This window comes from Malurus melanocephalus, unplaced genomic scaffold (assembly GCF_030028575.1).
Source record: "Malurus melanocephalus ecotype Western Australia unplaced genomic scaffold, MMel_1.1 scaffold_527, whole genome shotgun sequence".
Classification (NCBI taxonomy): Eukaryota; Metazoa; Chordata; class Aves; order Passeriformes; family Maluridae; genus Malurus; species Malurus melanocephalus.
In genome coordinates, this window is record NW_026623759.1 from 111489 (window position 1) to 126812 (window position 15324).

General features: G+C 48.8%; 1 protein-coding gene across 2 annotated transcripts in view; it reads right to left on the bottom strand.

Moving 5' to 3' along the window:
- The window catches only part of TRIM29 (tripartite motif containing 29), a 21672-nt gene extending 7813 nt beyond the window's left edge, over nucleotides 1-13859 (bottom strand). For both annotated transcript variants that reach the window (XM_057381765.1, XM_057381764.1), the window contains exons 1-5: nucleotides 12731-13859; nucleotides 5935-6030; nucleotides 4523-4756; nucleotides 3971-4169; nucleotides 895-978 (exon numbers count right to left, since the gene is read on the bottom strand). In XM_057381765.1, the coding sequence (XP_057237748.1) occupies nucleotides 895-978; nucleotides 3971-4169; nucleotides 4523-4756; nucleotides 5935-6030; nucleotides 12731-13585 (1468 nt within the window). In that variant the 5' untranslated portion in view covers nucleotides 13586-13859. The remainder of the gene's footprint in view (nucleotides 1-894; nucleotides 979-3970; nucleotides 4170-4522; nucleotides 4757-5934; nucleotides 6031-12730) is intronic.
- Nucleotides 13860-15324: the final 1465 nt, after the last annotated feature.

The following is a 15324-nucleotide window of genomic DNA, read 5'->3' on the forward strand; positions in this document are numbered from 1 at the left end:
GGGAAGAGCTGAAATGGGAATGCCAGCCCTGCTCCAAAGAACCCTCAGGGCTGCCAGGGCGCTGCCAGGCGTGGGCTGAGGGCAGAGGATGAGGGCACAGCAGCAATTCAGACAAAGGGCTCAGTGTTGGGGTCTGGGTTATGCCAGGAAACCCCAGCAKGAGCAGGGATGTGCCTTCAGGGAGTGTCCCTGCTGGAATGGCCCTGCAGAGCACAGCTGGACACATCTGGGGAAATTTCATCGCCTCTTCCGTGCCACCCTTCCTGCTCTGCTGGTCCCTGCCTTGCCTGGGCTTTCAGCACTCTCAGCTTCATGCTCTGGGTGCTGATTTGGGAATAGCCATGGTGATTTTAGAGCTGAGTAGGTTGGAAACACCAGTTCACTCTAAAAACTCATCCTGTGGTGGCCATGAAACCACTGGGACAAAGGAAATCACCAGGGCTCGTGGTGTCAGAGCTCAGAGAGAAACTCCAGACCCCTGCTTCTTAATTTTTTTTAGGACACATTCCTTACTTCTTCTGTCCTTTTCCTGGACGGAAAAATTATGTTTGCTGGTGAAAGTAAAATCCTAGTGCAGCTTTCACGTGATAGCACAGAGAGATAAGCTTAGGGTGCAGAAAACCCCTGATTTTATCCCAGTTTAACCCATGTTAAACCTCCCCTATATTCACTCTTGGACAGAGTTCAGYCACTCCAGCTCTTCCCCATAAACTGAGAACCTTTTCTGCCTTGTTTGAGACAAAACCCTCCCAAAGCTCGGAAGAGACTCAGCATAAACAGGCAGAGGGATGGGTCTGGAAGTGTGAGGGACAGCAAATTTTGGGATTTGACTCATCAACAATGAATTTCCTTTCCTAGGCTGGAAGGGTCCCTGAGCACCCCTGGGTGCTGTACCTTTGGGAGACAGGAACATGGAGAATCTCTTGAGGTTGTCGGGCTGGTTCCACTCGTAGTTGTTCATCATGAACCGRTGGTCACCTGCAGAAGCAGAGCAGGGAATGAGATGGGGGAGGCCCTTTGGTGTCACTGATTCCCTGGGGGATCTCTGGCTGGGAGTTAAAACATTTCTSGAGCTGCCCAGAGTCCAAAATAAAATGTTCCCTCAGCAGCAGAGCCAAGCTGAAGGATCCAACCACTGAGGATCTCCAAAAATCCAGAGGGACACCTGAGGGATGAGGCATTTTCTTACCAAAATATTGCTGTGTGGCTAAAAATGTCCCTTGACTTCAAAAAATCTGAGTTTGGCTCCTTTTGTGTGTTGAACCTGAGCCCGGGGCTGGCTGATCAAGAACTGCCACTGCTTAAAGCCCCAGAAATCAGTTCAGGGAGGGTTAAATGGGTTGATTTCTCCAGCTTTTAGAGAAAGATGCTGCAGCTGAGGYGCAAACAGCTCCAAACTCTTGGACAAGAGTGGCTGGTTCAGTTCCAGGATCAAACTCACTCCCACACAGCCTGGGTTTGGTTTTCTGACACTGATTCACAGGAAATGATGTTTTATCACTACACTTGCTCATAAAAACACTTTCTTGCAAGGTCTCTATTGTTCTCTGCAAGGAAGCAAATTCAGTTTTCATGTTGAAATAGCTCCATCCTTTCACTCTCCAGCCACATAACAAACTTTTCTTTCATTTCCCCCATTTATTTCGATGCTATTTAAGCTCCCTGAATGCTCCCTGATTATTTGTCTCCTTGCCATGCAGGTACCTGTTATGACAACTAAAAGGATTCCCTTTGGAGTCTGCTATTAAGAAGCTTTCATTCCATTAATATAATATTTCTTCCTGAGAAGTTTTTTTTAAATTTTTTTTTTTTTTGCAGCACAAGATCAAGCCAGCTGCAAATGAATTTGCTGCAGTGACTCAGGGGGAGTCTGAGTTAATAACTCCAGAGCTCCTTAATGGATTTAATTCCCTTGCAGCCACTGGATGCAGAGTGCTGCCCTCTTTCATCTGTAACCGTGGCTTGGAAAAGGGRGAGAGCTCTGAAGCTCCTGGGATTYRCCATAAATGACTTTTCCCAACTTTTCATTAGGCAGACTCCAAGCTGTGTCCCTGGTAAAGCACTCAGCTTTCAGGCAGGAGTTTCTTGCCCTGCTCAGAAATGTTTTGGTGCTCRAATTCCGTGAATTTCAAATCATAACGGCATCAATAGCACGGAGGAGATTCCAATTAAAATAATCAAGAAGTAACCAGGCTTGATCCTGGGCTACCAGAACTGAGTAGATGAGGAACTTTGTTGGGTTATAAAAATGGCCAAGGAAAATGGCTCAGGAGTGGCAAGAACCAGCCCAGCAGGTGGAAATTCTGCACAGCTTCAGGTGAACAGAGAAGGAAGAAAAACACCCAGATTTTTGGATCTGTTTGTCACCCATTGACATGAAGTTATTGTTAAATTCCACAGTAATTCTCAGAAAAAATGCCCAGATTTTTGGATCTGTTGATATGAAGTTATTGTTAAATTCCTCAGTAATTCTCAGAGAAATGCCCAGATTTTTGGATTTGTTTGTCATCTATTGACATGAAATTATTGTCAAATTCCTCAGTAATTCTGGAGCACGTGGAGTGCTGAGAATGCAGCCAGGAATACTGCAGTGCTGATGTTGAAGGACAAGCAATGTTCAGTTTCTGGTGCTGCTTTAAAGGCAGGGAGAGTTTAAAATCTGGCTCTGAGCACTTGGGATGTGATCCCTGCCCTTCCTGAAAGGTGCAAAAGGATCTGTTTCATTTAATGGACTCACATCTCGTGGACAATGGCAGCACTGGGCAGCAAGGTGTTAATAGAGAGGAAATATTATTAATTTGGGTGAATTAACAGTGATTTTGCCCATTTTCAGCACAACTCGTGTTGTACCAACCTCCCTCCAGGTTATTCCTGCACTTTTTAAACTCCCACATCCTCCTGGAAGAGCAGGGTGCCATTTATCCTCCCGTCACCCACTGCTGCCCTGGCATCTGGGGTTCCTCAATGACATCCTGACAYAACCCCGTGAGACAACCACTCATTGCCATCCCAGGGCAAGAGGTCAGCCCGTGGGGTTGAGCAACCTGCCCAGGGTTCCAAATGCTCCAGGGAARTGCAGCCAGCACAGCCCCGTTGTGGTGCCCTGTCCTAATCTGAGGTGAGAGCCTGATGTAAGACAAGCCCTTTATCCGCTGCTAATTGGGAGGAAGTGGGTTGTAAATTGGGGAGATGAATTTTGGGGCTGTGGGGTTGGCTGGGACCTGTCTGCTCACCTTAAAGATCACMTTAAACACCACTGAGAGCAGCGAAGCTTTCCCGAGGGAACACGGAGCAGAGTTATCCAACTCAAATTGCAGCTAAACACCCAAACGGAGCCCTTTTCACTGGGAAAATTCGATTTTCAYGTATCATCTTCTCAGTGACAGGTTCTCACAGGGTTATTTCATGTTCCACAGGCTGAGACTCGCATTTAGAATATTTTCTGTCACACAAGCTAACTCAGTGTACAAATAGGATTTCAAATTTGCCATCCCATGTTGGCCTTTCTGACACCGCCTTCCCCCCTCACTGAGCAGAGCTGGGGAGTTTTCCCTCGTGGGAAATGTCCTGCTGGAATTCCAARGGTTTGGGGGAGCCTGGCACGGGGCAGAACATCCCTGCAGGGCTCTGGCAGGAGGGAAGGGTGGCTGCTCTTGACCCCACACAGGAGGTGGCTGAGCCCGTTAAACCCTAAACACAAAACCCTAATGTGAGCCAGGAATCAGGGAAATGGGGGCAGTTTGATCCCCTAAACAAGATACTTGAAATCCCTGGCACTTCCACTGATTCCACCCCCACAAAGGAGCGGCAGATATTCTGATATTCCAGAATTCATTCCAGCTACAGGCGGTGCCACTCCCACTTTCCCCCCTCCTTCATCCTCCTCCTTCTCTCATCATCCTCATTTTTTCCTGACCCTGCACCCAGGGGAGCAGGRAGGGAGGGAAGGGGGATATTTTGGCCGTTTTACCGTTCTCCATGTGGTTTCTCTCGATGAAATTGCGGCCCAGGTCTGCTTTGCAGATCTTCTCCACGTGCCTCATGCAGACGTTGAGGAGGTCGTCCCTGAGCAGCCCCATGGAGGGGCTCATGCTCTCCCCTTCCAGCAGCACGCTGTAGGTGGGCAGGGATGGAGGGGGCACGTAATTCCTCATCAGAGCCCCGAATTCCTGGCAAAAAATCAAAGGGAGCACTGGTTAATGAGGAGCAGACAATGTGGAGGCTGAATCCAAGGGCAGTGGTTGATGTTTGACTTCAAACGTGCAAAGGAAAGCAGGGAAGGTGGGCAGGAAAATGTTCTAGTAAATAATAAAACCACGTCCATAATAAAACCATGTCCATAATGAAACCATGTCCATAATAAAACCATGGAAGGCTGAAGTTCACTGCAGAGCAGACACAGCTCCACATGTCCAGGTGAATCCCTGACACCGATGTGCAGTGAACTGGGGGAGGTTCACACATCTCACACTCACAAGGGATTGATTTGGGACAAAGCCAGTGCCAATGAGCTCTGTGTCACCTGCAGGAAGAGCACGGAGTCGCTGATCTGGTGGATCTGCTCCCTGTTCTCCTTGTCCTCCCGCAGCAGCTTCGCYCTCTCCTCCAGCTCCTCCACGATTTCCTTCACGTTCTCGGAGGCGATCTTTTCCCGCTGGTCCAGGGCAGCCTTCACCTCATCCCTCTGCCTCTCCAGGTCACGGATCAGCTCCTTGAAGTGCTGGTCCACCGTGGCTTTCTCGTTGGTGGTGTAATTCTGGATGGGGAAGGRGCACGGAGAGGAGGAGAAAGAAAATTAATATTAAAATTCAATATTAAAATTTAATTCAATTTCATTTCCCTATTTGCTAATAGAGGGACACAGAGGGGGATAAATCCAAGAGCTCTATGATTTTAGATCATGGAAACTCCAGCTCTGCAAGTCTTAGCAGCAGGGAAGTTGTGCCAAGACAAGCAATAGGTGTTCCTGCAATAGTCACATGTATGCAATCCAAAAGGAGTGCTGCCTTCCCAGCTGGAAGAGCATCTCTCATATTTCAATTCCTGCGCTCACAGACGATATTTAAAAACACTCCTCAATCATGCTTCTGCCTCCTGGACAATTTAAGGACCGAATTCCCACCATTTCAAAGGAGGAAAGATGCTGAAAAGCTTTTCACCAGCCTGACCTCGAGGTGCCTCTGAAATATTCCTCAGAAGGGCTGTGGATGGAGCTCCATTGAGAGTCAAAATGTCTAGGTCAGGTTTCCAACAATAATAATAATAATAATAATAACAGTAATAATAAAGCAGATGAAAAGCAGAGCTGGTGAGCCAATGTGCTCGCACCACATAAAAGGCAGAAGAATGGCTTTGCCTGTTAATATTATGCAAATTTTCTGGGGTGTCTCCAACTTGTGCTTTCACTGCTTTATTCAGTTAGGCTAGAAATGAAAAAAAAAATAATGCCATGACTCCATCCCAACTCTCACCACGGTGCAAGAATTATAAAGGAGCCCTCTCTCAGCATGGAAATGAGCTGCTCCACCATAAATAAGGTGTTTGTTGGGGTGAGAGCATCTGTTCTGCTGCCTTATCTCTGTCAGGGCAGCCCAGAGCCCTCCTGCAGGTTATTTGTGGGTTTTGTTTYTAATTCTGCCTGGCTGCTGGTGATGGAAGGGCCATAAAGGACCTAAAAAAGGACCCAGAGCAGGGAGGTGCCTTGGTTTTGTAACCGGGGCTCGATCTCCCCAATCTCCCCGCAGGGAATGTCGCAAGATGACTTCAGTGGGAGTTGTTGTTTCCAAGATTTGGCTCRGAGTTTGGGATAGGGATGAGATAGAGGCTGGGAAGGGATGGAGCGGGGAACAGCTGGGTGGCTTGAGGAAAGGATGGGAAGGAGAAAAAACGGGGTGATCAGAGGAGGAAAAAGTGAATTTAACACCTCAAACACACCTTGATGCGGTCCCTCTCCTTCTGCCACTTGTCCACCTCATCCTCCACCTCGATGATCTTCAGCTGCAGCTGCTCCTTCTGCAGGGACAGCTCGGCCTGYGGGGAGAAGAGGGGACGGGGAGGGAGCCTGGTGAGGCTGAGAGAGCCGGGAGCTCCAGGCTGGGGATGGCATCACACGCTGCCCCCGGGCAGCAGCCCAGCAGATCCAGCTCCCTCCCAGGCTGTCGTGGGGCTGCTTTGAATCACATGGGAGTCATGAGCTGCAGGGGAAGGGAGCTGTTTCAAAATTCAGCTGTGTGTGCAGAGCAGGGCCCAGCCCAGGGTGTGCCTGTGCAGCAATAACAGTTTTCATGTAATTACGGAATGACGTTTGACGAGTGTTGCAACAAGAGGATGATGCCTCCGGCAGGAATTCTGTTTAGACAGGATTGTGGATTAATTTGCTCTGAATTGAGAGCTTTCATGTAGCGATGGAGCTGGGGAATGCTTGGAAAAAAATAAAAAAATAAAAAATTAAAAGAACCACAGAAGGAGGAGGGAGGAGGTGCAGCCAACCTGCTCAGCTGAGATCAGCAGCTTTGCTGGGATTCATTTGCATTTCGTTGTTCTGTGCCTTCCAGAGGAGCTCAGAGCTGAGGCTGGCACAGGAATTCATGGCAATGGAGGAGGTTGGGCAGGCATTCACCATTCCCCAAATCGCTGTTTCCCTGATCAGACCCAGATTTTGGCAATGCTTTGCCCCGTTAACCCCTCCCTGGGTCGTTCCCATTCACCATCACAGCCCCACAGATCCTGCCCCAGCCTTTGTCAGGGCATTTCTGCATTTCGTGCGTGTGCAGCTTGGTCACGGCCGTGGCTGGAGGCAATCTGGCTGTGGGACACCCAGCCCTGAGCTSTTGAGGAATTTTGGAGCTGCCAGAAATTCCCGGTGTCCTGTGCCATGTTGGGAAAGCCCTCAAAACCCGCTGCTCGTGTAGGATCTCCTGGAAAACGGTTGGATTAACCCAAACCGCTTAAATTCAGACCAACAATCAGAGGCATGGATGGATAAATCCACTCTCACTCATGGATAAATCCACTCCCACCCTCCAGCTGCCCATCCAGGAAYGTAACAGAGCAGGAAAATCTGGGTCTTTATTGATCAGAGCTGCCCTCGGGAGTTTAGAAGTTTTTGTTTCTCCACTCAAAATGAAGAGCAGGGAAGAAGCTGTGAATGAGCCCAGAGAGGAGCTCTTTGATGACACTCAGGGGTCTGAGCACCCTCTGGAGCTGGAACCAACCCCAGCTGCAATAATTCAGAAAATTCCTGTTCACAGAGGGTGAATGATGTTTTATTGCCTTATAAAACAYGAGAAAAGTGGGAAGGAACAAGGGAAATGTGCTCTGAGGTGTGTCAGTGCCACAAAAGGTGCATCTCTAAATTGTTTTTAGGAGTTGGGAGAGCACTGGCCCGCTAAATGCGATCCACACACCCTCGGCAGTGACCATGAGCTGATTCTCACCCTCTGCAGGGGTTTAGGGTTTCACATGAAAGGATTTTSTGGCACAGGTTCATCAGGGAACCCACACTGCCTTCCAGATGAGAAAATTCGCCCTGCTGCTGATCAAATGAACAAAGAGCTGAGCTTGATCMCGTAATTTTCACATTTTCAAGACAGTGACTTGGAGGAATTCCTGCTGCTTTCCATTCCCACGTGCGGTGGGAGATGTCCYGTGCATCGAGACTCCTCACAGCAGGGAAATGCAATGAGATGGAAATGTTTCAGATCCATTTATCCACTGCATTAACCAATGTGAGAAATTACACCCAAATTCCGGTTGTTTCCTGGAGCCACAGAGCTGCATCCAGGTGGAATTAATTGTTAAAAGCAAAAACCTAATTCCTGGAGCTATTATTTCGCTCCTCACCCCCAAATATCTGAGCATTCTTATAAGAATGCGAGTCAAATCTTACAAAAAAATTTTTTTTTTGGGGAAGGCCTTTTCACAGCCATATAAACACTCCCATACTCAAAAGATTTGCAGCAAAAATGACAGGAAAAAATAAATAAACCAGGTGATTGCTGGAAGGTAGTGATAACAATATTACACTTTTTAATTAAAATTCTCTAAGGAATTTTGGGAACTATTATTTGCAAAAGTGATCCTGACTCTTCAGCAGTTCAAACACCACGCAGAAAGGTGGTTTGGGATGTAACAGKCATTTAAGGGCAGCCCTACAACAATTTGGAGGGAGATTTATGATTTGCAAATGGAAATGATGGAGATGGTCCCAATGGCTGAGATGCAAATCCCACACTCAGCAAGGGCGGGGGAGGTGAGTGGAGGTGGGAGTGTGTGATCCTGCAAAAAAATAAAATAAAAACTACAAAAAACCACCCTAAATGTAGGAAAAAAATGTTAAAAAGTGGTACAGGGAGATTCTGGAATGGTGGAAAAACTGGCAGCATGGGCATAGGGATTCAGGAGTGGTGCTCTGGAGGTGGAGCACAACATCAAAGGGTTCAGCAGGTGATTTCCTGATGTTTTTAAGACCATTTCTTTGTCTGGGAGGGTGCTTTATCTGCCCATGTATATCAGAGTATAGGGCCCACAGGTGTTAGGGACAGGCAATGTCTCAGCTTCATTCCCCAGGGGGAAATTTCTATTTTTCTTCATATTTCTYAGMYTTTCYAGGGTCAGAACCACCCAGAACAAATCCATTTTTGGGGTTTGGGAGGTCCCAAATAGAGTTAAGACAGCAACACCACCAGTTGTAGAGGGTGCAGAAATAAGAAGAACAGCAGGGAAAAATCCMGAAAATCCAGGTTTAGACAATTTTTAACCACAGAAAGCTGAGGAACGCAGACTTTGAGAACCTTCCAGCTAAGATAGGCTCCCCTATTAAACTCTGAGTTAATTAGGGCACTCAGGAGGCTGCAGTGAAAGCTCRGAGTGTTCATCCAACCCCCTCGAGCTGCGCCCAGCCCCGGTGCTGAGCAGGACCTGCACAGCGATGATGCAAGGTGGTTTCTGCAGGACAAGCAGCATCATGCCCTCAACGCCCTGGGAAGCCAGGCCCTGGCTCAGGGAACATCCCAGTGTCCCCAGCCTGGGAGAGCTCTGCTCATTAACCTGCCATTAATTAGCAGCATCCACAGGCAGTCCCAGAGCTGGGGAAGCGCTGTTCAAACTCGTTGTCCCAGCAGTTTGAGAAGTCTGAGACATTATTTCTTTGGTTGAGATATTATTTCTTTGGTTGAGATATTATTTCTTKGAAATTGCGTTTTCCCATCTCAGTTCCTGTTGAGCACATTGGGGTTTCAGGGGGTTAAACCCTCTGGAGACCCTGCAAAAATGTTCCTGTGGGAGATGAGGCTCCCTGCACAGCTTGGGGAGAATTCCTGGCTTGCAAAATGGATTTCCCCTCCTCAGAGTGGAGGATTAATGCAGAATTTGGACAAACAGGCAGATCTGCTCAGGCCACAGTTTGCAGCAGGTCACCACCCCCTGATACGAGATTTCCAGATGGGAACAGTGTCCTTCCTGCAGGAAACTCTGGGGACAGAACATCTATTTTAAGCTGGTGTAGATAAGGTCTCCCAGCCACCTTGCCCCRGTGAGAGAGGCCCCCAAAACCCTTCCCAGGTTTTATTTTTTTTTCACTCTCTGCTCAGTGAGTGATGAGAATCCCTCCAGATCCATCCCTGTGGATGGTTTCCCTCAAAGCCTGGCTCAGCTCTGTGAAATCCCCACTTTTCAAAGCTGYTCCGTGGGGAGGAGGAACACCCAGCTCCCCTTCCTGCACACTGAACTTTGCTTTAAAAGGGAAAGAATTAAAGAGAAAAGCGAATCCAGGGTTTTTCAGCCGAGCTGGGCTGACCCCAAGGCTGTGCTGGCAGGCAGTGCCAGGTTATTCCCAGCTCTGGGACTGGTGAAGTTGTCTCACCTGGAGAACAGGCCTGTAAAACAGGTYTGGGATGAAGGATCCCCTTTCAGAATCAGGGATGCTGGCTCAAATGGGGCTCTGCTTCTGCTGATAAATCCAGGGTTTTACATTTTACTGGATTTATTTACGCTTTCATGGAGCACCCTCACTTTTCAGGCATGAGTGATCATTCCCATCCTCACAGATTTTTTCCTGGCTGATTTTTTGTGCTGATTCTGCTGCAAACTGTTGCTCCTCCTTTAAATCTGCAGCAGCAAACGAATGCAAAGTGGATCTGGGGAGAGCATGAAAGGTTTGCCGGGTGCAACAGGCAAATAGCGCTGGGTGGGAAGTCAGGACAGATCCTGTCTGAGTGCCTTTCCCTCGAGTCTGCTCAGCAGGAGCAGGGGGTGAGTGACTCTCACCCCAGGCTCCTGGAAGGCTGAAAATGTTGCTGAGTTTTGTGTTTTGGACAGAGATAGCAGGCTCTGTGCTGCTCTAACTACAGTGTCTGTGCCCTGCCTTGTTTGCATCCCTGTCCTCCYGGCTGCGCTGTCTCTGTCTGCTCATGGGACCAGCAGCGTTTCCTAATTCCACAGAAAGATCTTTCCCAACCCTAAAGCACAGCTCCTCTCTTCCCTGCAGGGCTGCAGCCAACAGAGGTTGAAACCTGCATTAATCCTGCATGACTGAAGGGCTGATGCACCCAAACTGAGTTTATTCTGRGACAGTTTATTCTATTCCAGATTTATTTGTGCCAAATCTTTGAGCATCCAGGTTGGCAGCACAGCACAACAGAGAGAAACAAACACCAGTTCTGGAACCCTCTCCACTTCTGGAATCATAACCAGCCAGGGACTGGGAAATCCTGGCTAAACCAGAGAATAAACCAGAGAATAAACCAGAGAATAAACCAGAGAATAAACCAGAGATTAAACCAGGGAATAAACCAGAGATTAAACCAGAGAATCCTGGACATCCAGCACTGTATGAAAGGCTCTGTCCGGATGCAGCTTTACTCAGGTCACCACTCCAGCAGCAGAATGAATTTGGAAGTTTTAAAGCTGCCCTGGAGCTGCTGGGAAGCCAAGCTGAAGGAACAGGGCAGGGATAGGGATGACCTGGTGTGGGGTTGTTGATTTACCCTCCAAAAGGGCAGCAGCACCAGCCACCCTTCCCATTTGTGGGGACATTCCTGCTCTGACTGATTTGATAAGGAGAGGTGTTACACACCAGGGGCTTGGAAATATTCATTGCTCCTTGTGGTTGCTGCCGAGGCTCCACCTCTGGTGAATAAATCAGGGGTGGGAAGGAGCATTTGTAGGCAACAGCTTTCGTGCTAATTGTTTTTGTCTGAGTGAATGCTCGCTCGAGTTCCAACAAGATGGAACTCGCTGTCAGGAGAAACCTGCACATGTGCATGATTCACRGTGATAAATCCCCAACCCTTTGGGCTGAGCAGCAGCAGAGCCAGTGCAGGAGCYGAGGGTGGCCCAAGGACTCTGGGGGAGGAATCAAACAGCCTTTAAATCACAGATCTCTGCTCATCCGTGGTTGTCTTTTTAAAATCAAGGTGCTGGAGGTGTCGCCAGCCTCAGGAGGAAGGATCTGAGCAGTTTTGCTTCCTCAGGAAGCAGCTGTTGCCCTCATTTCGGGGTGGGAATTGGACACCCCGGCAGGCAGCAGACACAGCTCCGTGTTCCAGCTCTGCAGTGCTCAGGGCTGACATCAAAACCACRGGAACGGGCAATTAGGGAACAAACAGCAGCCTGGCGAGCCCTGCAGGAATTTGGGAAAGGCTGGCTGCTGAGACRTGGAAGAGGCTCTGTCTGGTTTTCAGGCTGGAGATGACATGGCAGGAAAAGAGCAAAGACAGAGAAAAGCTCTGCACAAGATGCTCCTTCAGCCCGATGAGAGGAATCTTCCCAGCTCCTTAGAAAGAGTGAAATTTTTCTTCCCATGCAGGAGAATTTCTCACAGCAGCTGCCTGTGTTTGCCTGGTCACCACATCACAGCGCTGGTTTGGGGTTTAGGAGCTCTTGTGCCCTTCCAGGTGCTGACTGTGTGACTCCAGGCACTTTGTTTGATATAATTATCATTTTCCAGGGCTCCTTTCTGGCATCTYTCCTGTCCTGCCTGCTTAGAAAGTTTCCAGGCCAGGACCTGCTTTTACCACGGGGATGTGCATCACCAAAAGTGGTGAGCCTCTGATTTTTGCYAGAACAAGTGAAATACTCCTCATCCACCCAGAAAGCAAACAAYAGGAGGCTTTCAGCAAACAAAAGTGAAAGACATTTCATCAGTGAAATCCCCCTGAATGCCCATCCTCTGAACCTGCTGCAGTAACACTTCAGTGGAAATGACTGTGTTTTGGGCTTTTTTTTTTCACCTAAGCTTCAAAAGACTCTTTCCATAGGTGTGGCTCAGTAGAAAAGAAAAAAGAAAAACAACATAATCTCACTGTAAGGAGCTGAGATAGCAATTTTCAATAGTTATTGGTGCCCATGAGTAACCGTAACAGCCACGGGTTTGACAATTTGTATTCTGGAAATCCTGAACCTGAGCAGTGCCCACCTTTCTGTGGGTAACACCACACAAACACTGGGAAAACTCAAACAAAAAAAAAAGTAGAATTTAGGTGTCAATCTTCAAGTGTGCTGAAAAAAACGTTTCTCCATCCCCTAAACCCAGTGTGCAGCACAACTCTGCTGCTCCCACCAGGATTAGGAGAACCACAATCCCACGGCCAGCAGCACCCAGGCAGTATCAGCTCCCCAGCAAACACCACAGCATCAGGCGTGATCTGAGCAGAGATTGCAGGCTGCGGCGTGACCTCGGCATCTGCAGGCTGCTGTGGACGGGAAGGAATAAAAATCAAAACAAAATTACCTCTTTGCCCGCCTTCTCGATCTCCACCGTCACCGTGCTGTGGTTCTTGTGCTCCTGGAACATGCAGAGGTAGCAGATGCACATCTGGTCRGTCTGGCAGAACAGCTCCATGGTCTTGCCGTGCACGGGGCATTTCCTGGCCTCGAAGTCCCTGATGGGGTCCAGSAGTTGGTGGTCGCGGAAAGCCGCTCCCTCCAGGTGGGGCTTGAGGTGCAGCTCGCAGAAGGAAGCCTGGCACACCAGGCACGACTTGACAGCCTTCTGCTTGTTGTCGATGCAYGAGTCGCAGAGAACGTCCTCCAGCTTGACGCGGGGCCGGGAGCCGGCGGCTCTGTCGGCTTTGTGGAAGGGTCTTCTCAGGTCGCCCGTCTCCACCAAGGGCAGYGAGGATTTCTTCAGCTCGCCCATCTGCCCCGCCGAGAACAAAGACTTCCTCGCTTCTCCATCCCCGGGCAGGAAGCTCTTTTTGGAATCCAAGGAGAACAGGGACTTCCTGAGGTCGCCTTTCTCCGGGAAGGAGAGCGCCGGCCTCCGCATGTCTCCGATCTGYCCGCCGGCGAACTGCATCTTCTTGGAGTCGGCCGAGTCCATGCTGAAGTAGGTTGACCTCTTCTCGTCGGATGACTCCACAAACTGAATGATGGGCCTCTTCCAGTCACTCCCAGAGAAGAGGGAGCTCTTGATTTGCCCCGTCTCCAACGCAGCACCGCCCGTGCCTTTTATAGCTTCTTTCTCGCCTCCGCCAGGGCTCGTGGCCTTCTTGGCTTCCTCCTCTTTTTTAGGGGCAGTCGGGCTCTTGGCGTCCTCGGCCTTGCCGGCGGTGCCGTTGGTCCTCGCTGCGTTGGCCGTTTCCATGCTCTGGACAGGTTTCTCTGCTCGTTCTGTGCTCCAGCTCCCGTCTCTCAGCCCYCTCCAAGGCAGGCAGGCTCTGCCTGGTCGCGATCCCAGCCGGGAACGGCTCTGGAATGTGGYGAAGCTTCTCCCCGAGTGACGCAGCGCGCCCCGACCGCGCCGAGGTGGATATGGGGGAAAGGAAAGGAGGAAAGGAACGAGCAGACGTGGAGGGATCAGAAGCTCCAGCTGTGCACTTAATTATACAAGGCAGTCCACACCCAGGAACATTCTTGTCTAACCAGGTTGGGGAGGAAGGGCTGTTTATATACATAGAAATGGCTCCCCCAAAAAAAAAAAAAAAAAAAAAAAAAAAGTCATTTTCATTAAGATGTAGCAACCAGTTCCACCGCTTGTTTCAAAAATAATTTGGCCGGCAGTTGAGGTTCCCTCCTCGCAGAGATGGGCAGGGTCGGGGAGACCACAAGATGCCCAAGGTGGGTTTGTTAACTGGGTCATCCCCATGCACCAGAAAGATTGGGGTTGTAATTAAAATGAACGCCTAGAACAAAGCATTCTTCAGCCAGGCTCCCCCCAGGGCTCGCTGCATTCAGGAGGGATGAGAGATGCGTGGTTAATACCGGCTTTAAACAGCTCCATTATCTTTATTTTGATTTTTATTTTGGGTTTGTGCAAGGTCTGGCCATCCAGACCTGGGAATGACCCAGAACAAGCAAAACTTGGCTGGCCCTGCTTTTCCCACAGGCCACAGGATCTCCAAGAGATGAGTGGCAAAATAAACCCCATCAAACCCCCATTGTGTGCTCTGAGATAAGAGCTCAGCTGTGTCCTACACAGCTCTGCCCATAAATGTCCTCRGAATTGAGAAACACCTGGAAAACACCTGGAAGAGGAACCATTTCTCAGCCTAGATGGTTGAAATACCACTTGCCAGAGAAAAAAAGTGAAGGAATTTAAAAACTCAATCCATCTCCAGCAGTTGAATTCCTGGGAAATGCTCACCCTTTGGAATCACAGAAGTTTTTAGGAGGAAAAAAAAAACTCTTTATAGGCACTGGTGGATTCCAGAGACTTCAAAACAACGAGGTTGATCTTCCCCTCACATCACTTCGGATCAGACTCGGAATTTCAGTGAGATTGCTCTKAGATGAATGCCCAGGGTGCAAATTAACCACGCCAGAGATTTGYGCTTAATTGAGTTTTCTCAGAATGCACCGGTGGCGCTGCTGGAGAAGGTGGATTTTACCTGTAAAAAATCTCCTTAAAAATCCCCTGTTGGAAGGGATCTGAGTGAAAATCCAGCTCTGCATTTTCCAGATTTTTCTGTGGTGTGGAAGAAACAGAGGCAAAGCAGGAACAGCATAAATTCTGGGTCTGATAGGAAAAGGAAAGAACCTGAGTTACAGACACAGCTTCTAAAGGCTTTGTCTGTGCAAAATGAGAGAAAAAGAAAGTGAAATTCTTTTTCTGGGCTCCTGGCTCATGGATCCGTCCCTCTCGCTGCCTGCCTGTCATTATGACTCTCCCTTTATGAAAAATGCCTCGGCATTCTGCATTTTTTGGATAATGGTTGTGGGGAAAGGGCATTTTTTTCATTAATAGTTTTTTATTAATAGGCCCACAGCCTCCCATGAGTCAGAATTCATTCCCCGGTGCAGGAAAGGGCAATGCGTTTTTTAAAACCCGATTTCATAAAAGAAAAAAAAAATTGACTGACATAAATGCATTTCTTGCTGGGCTGA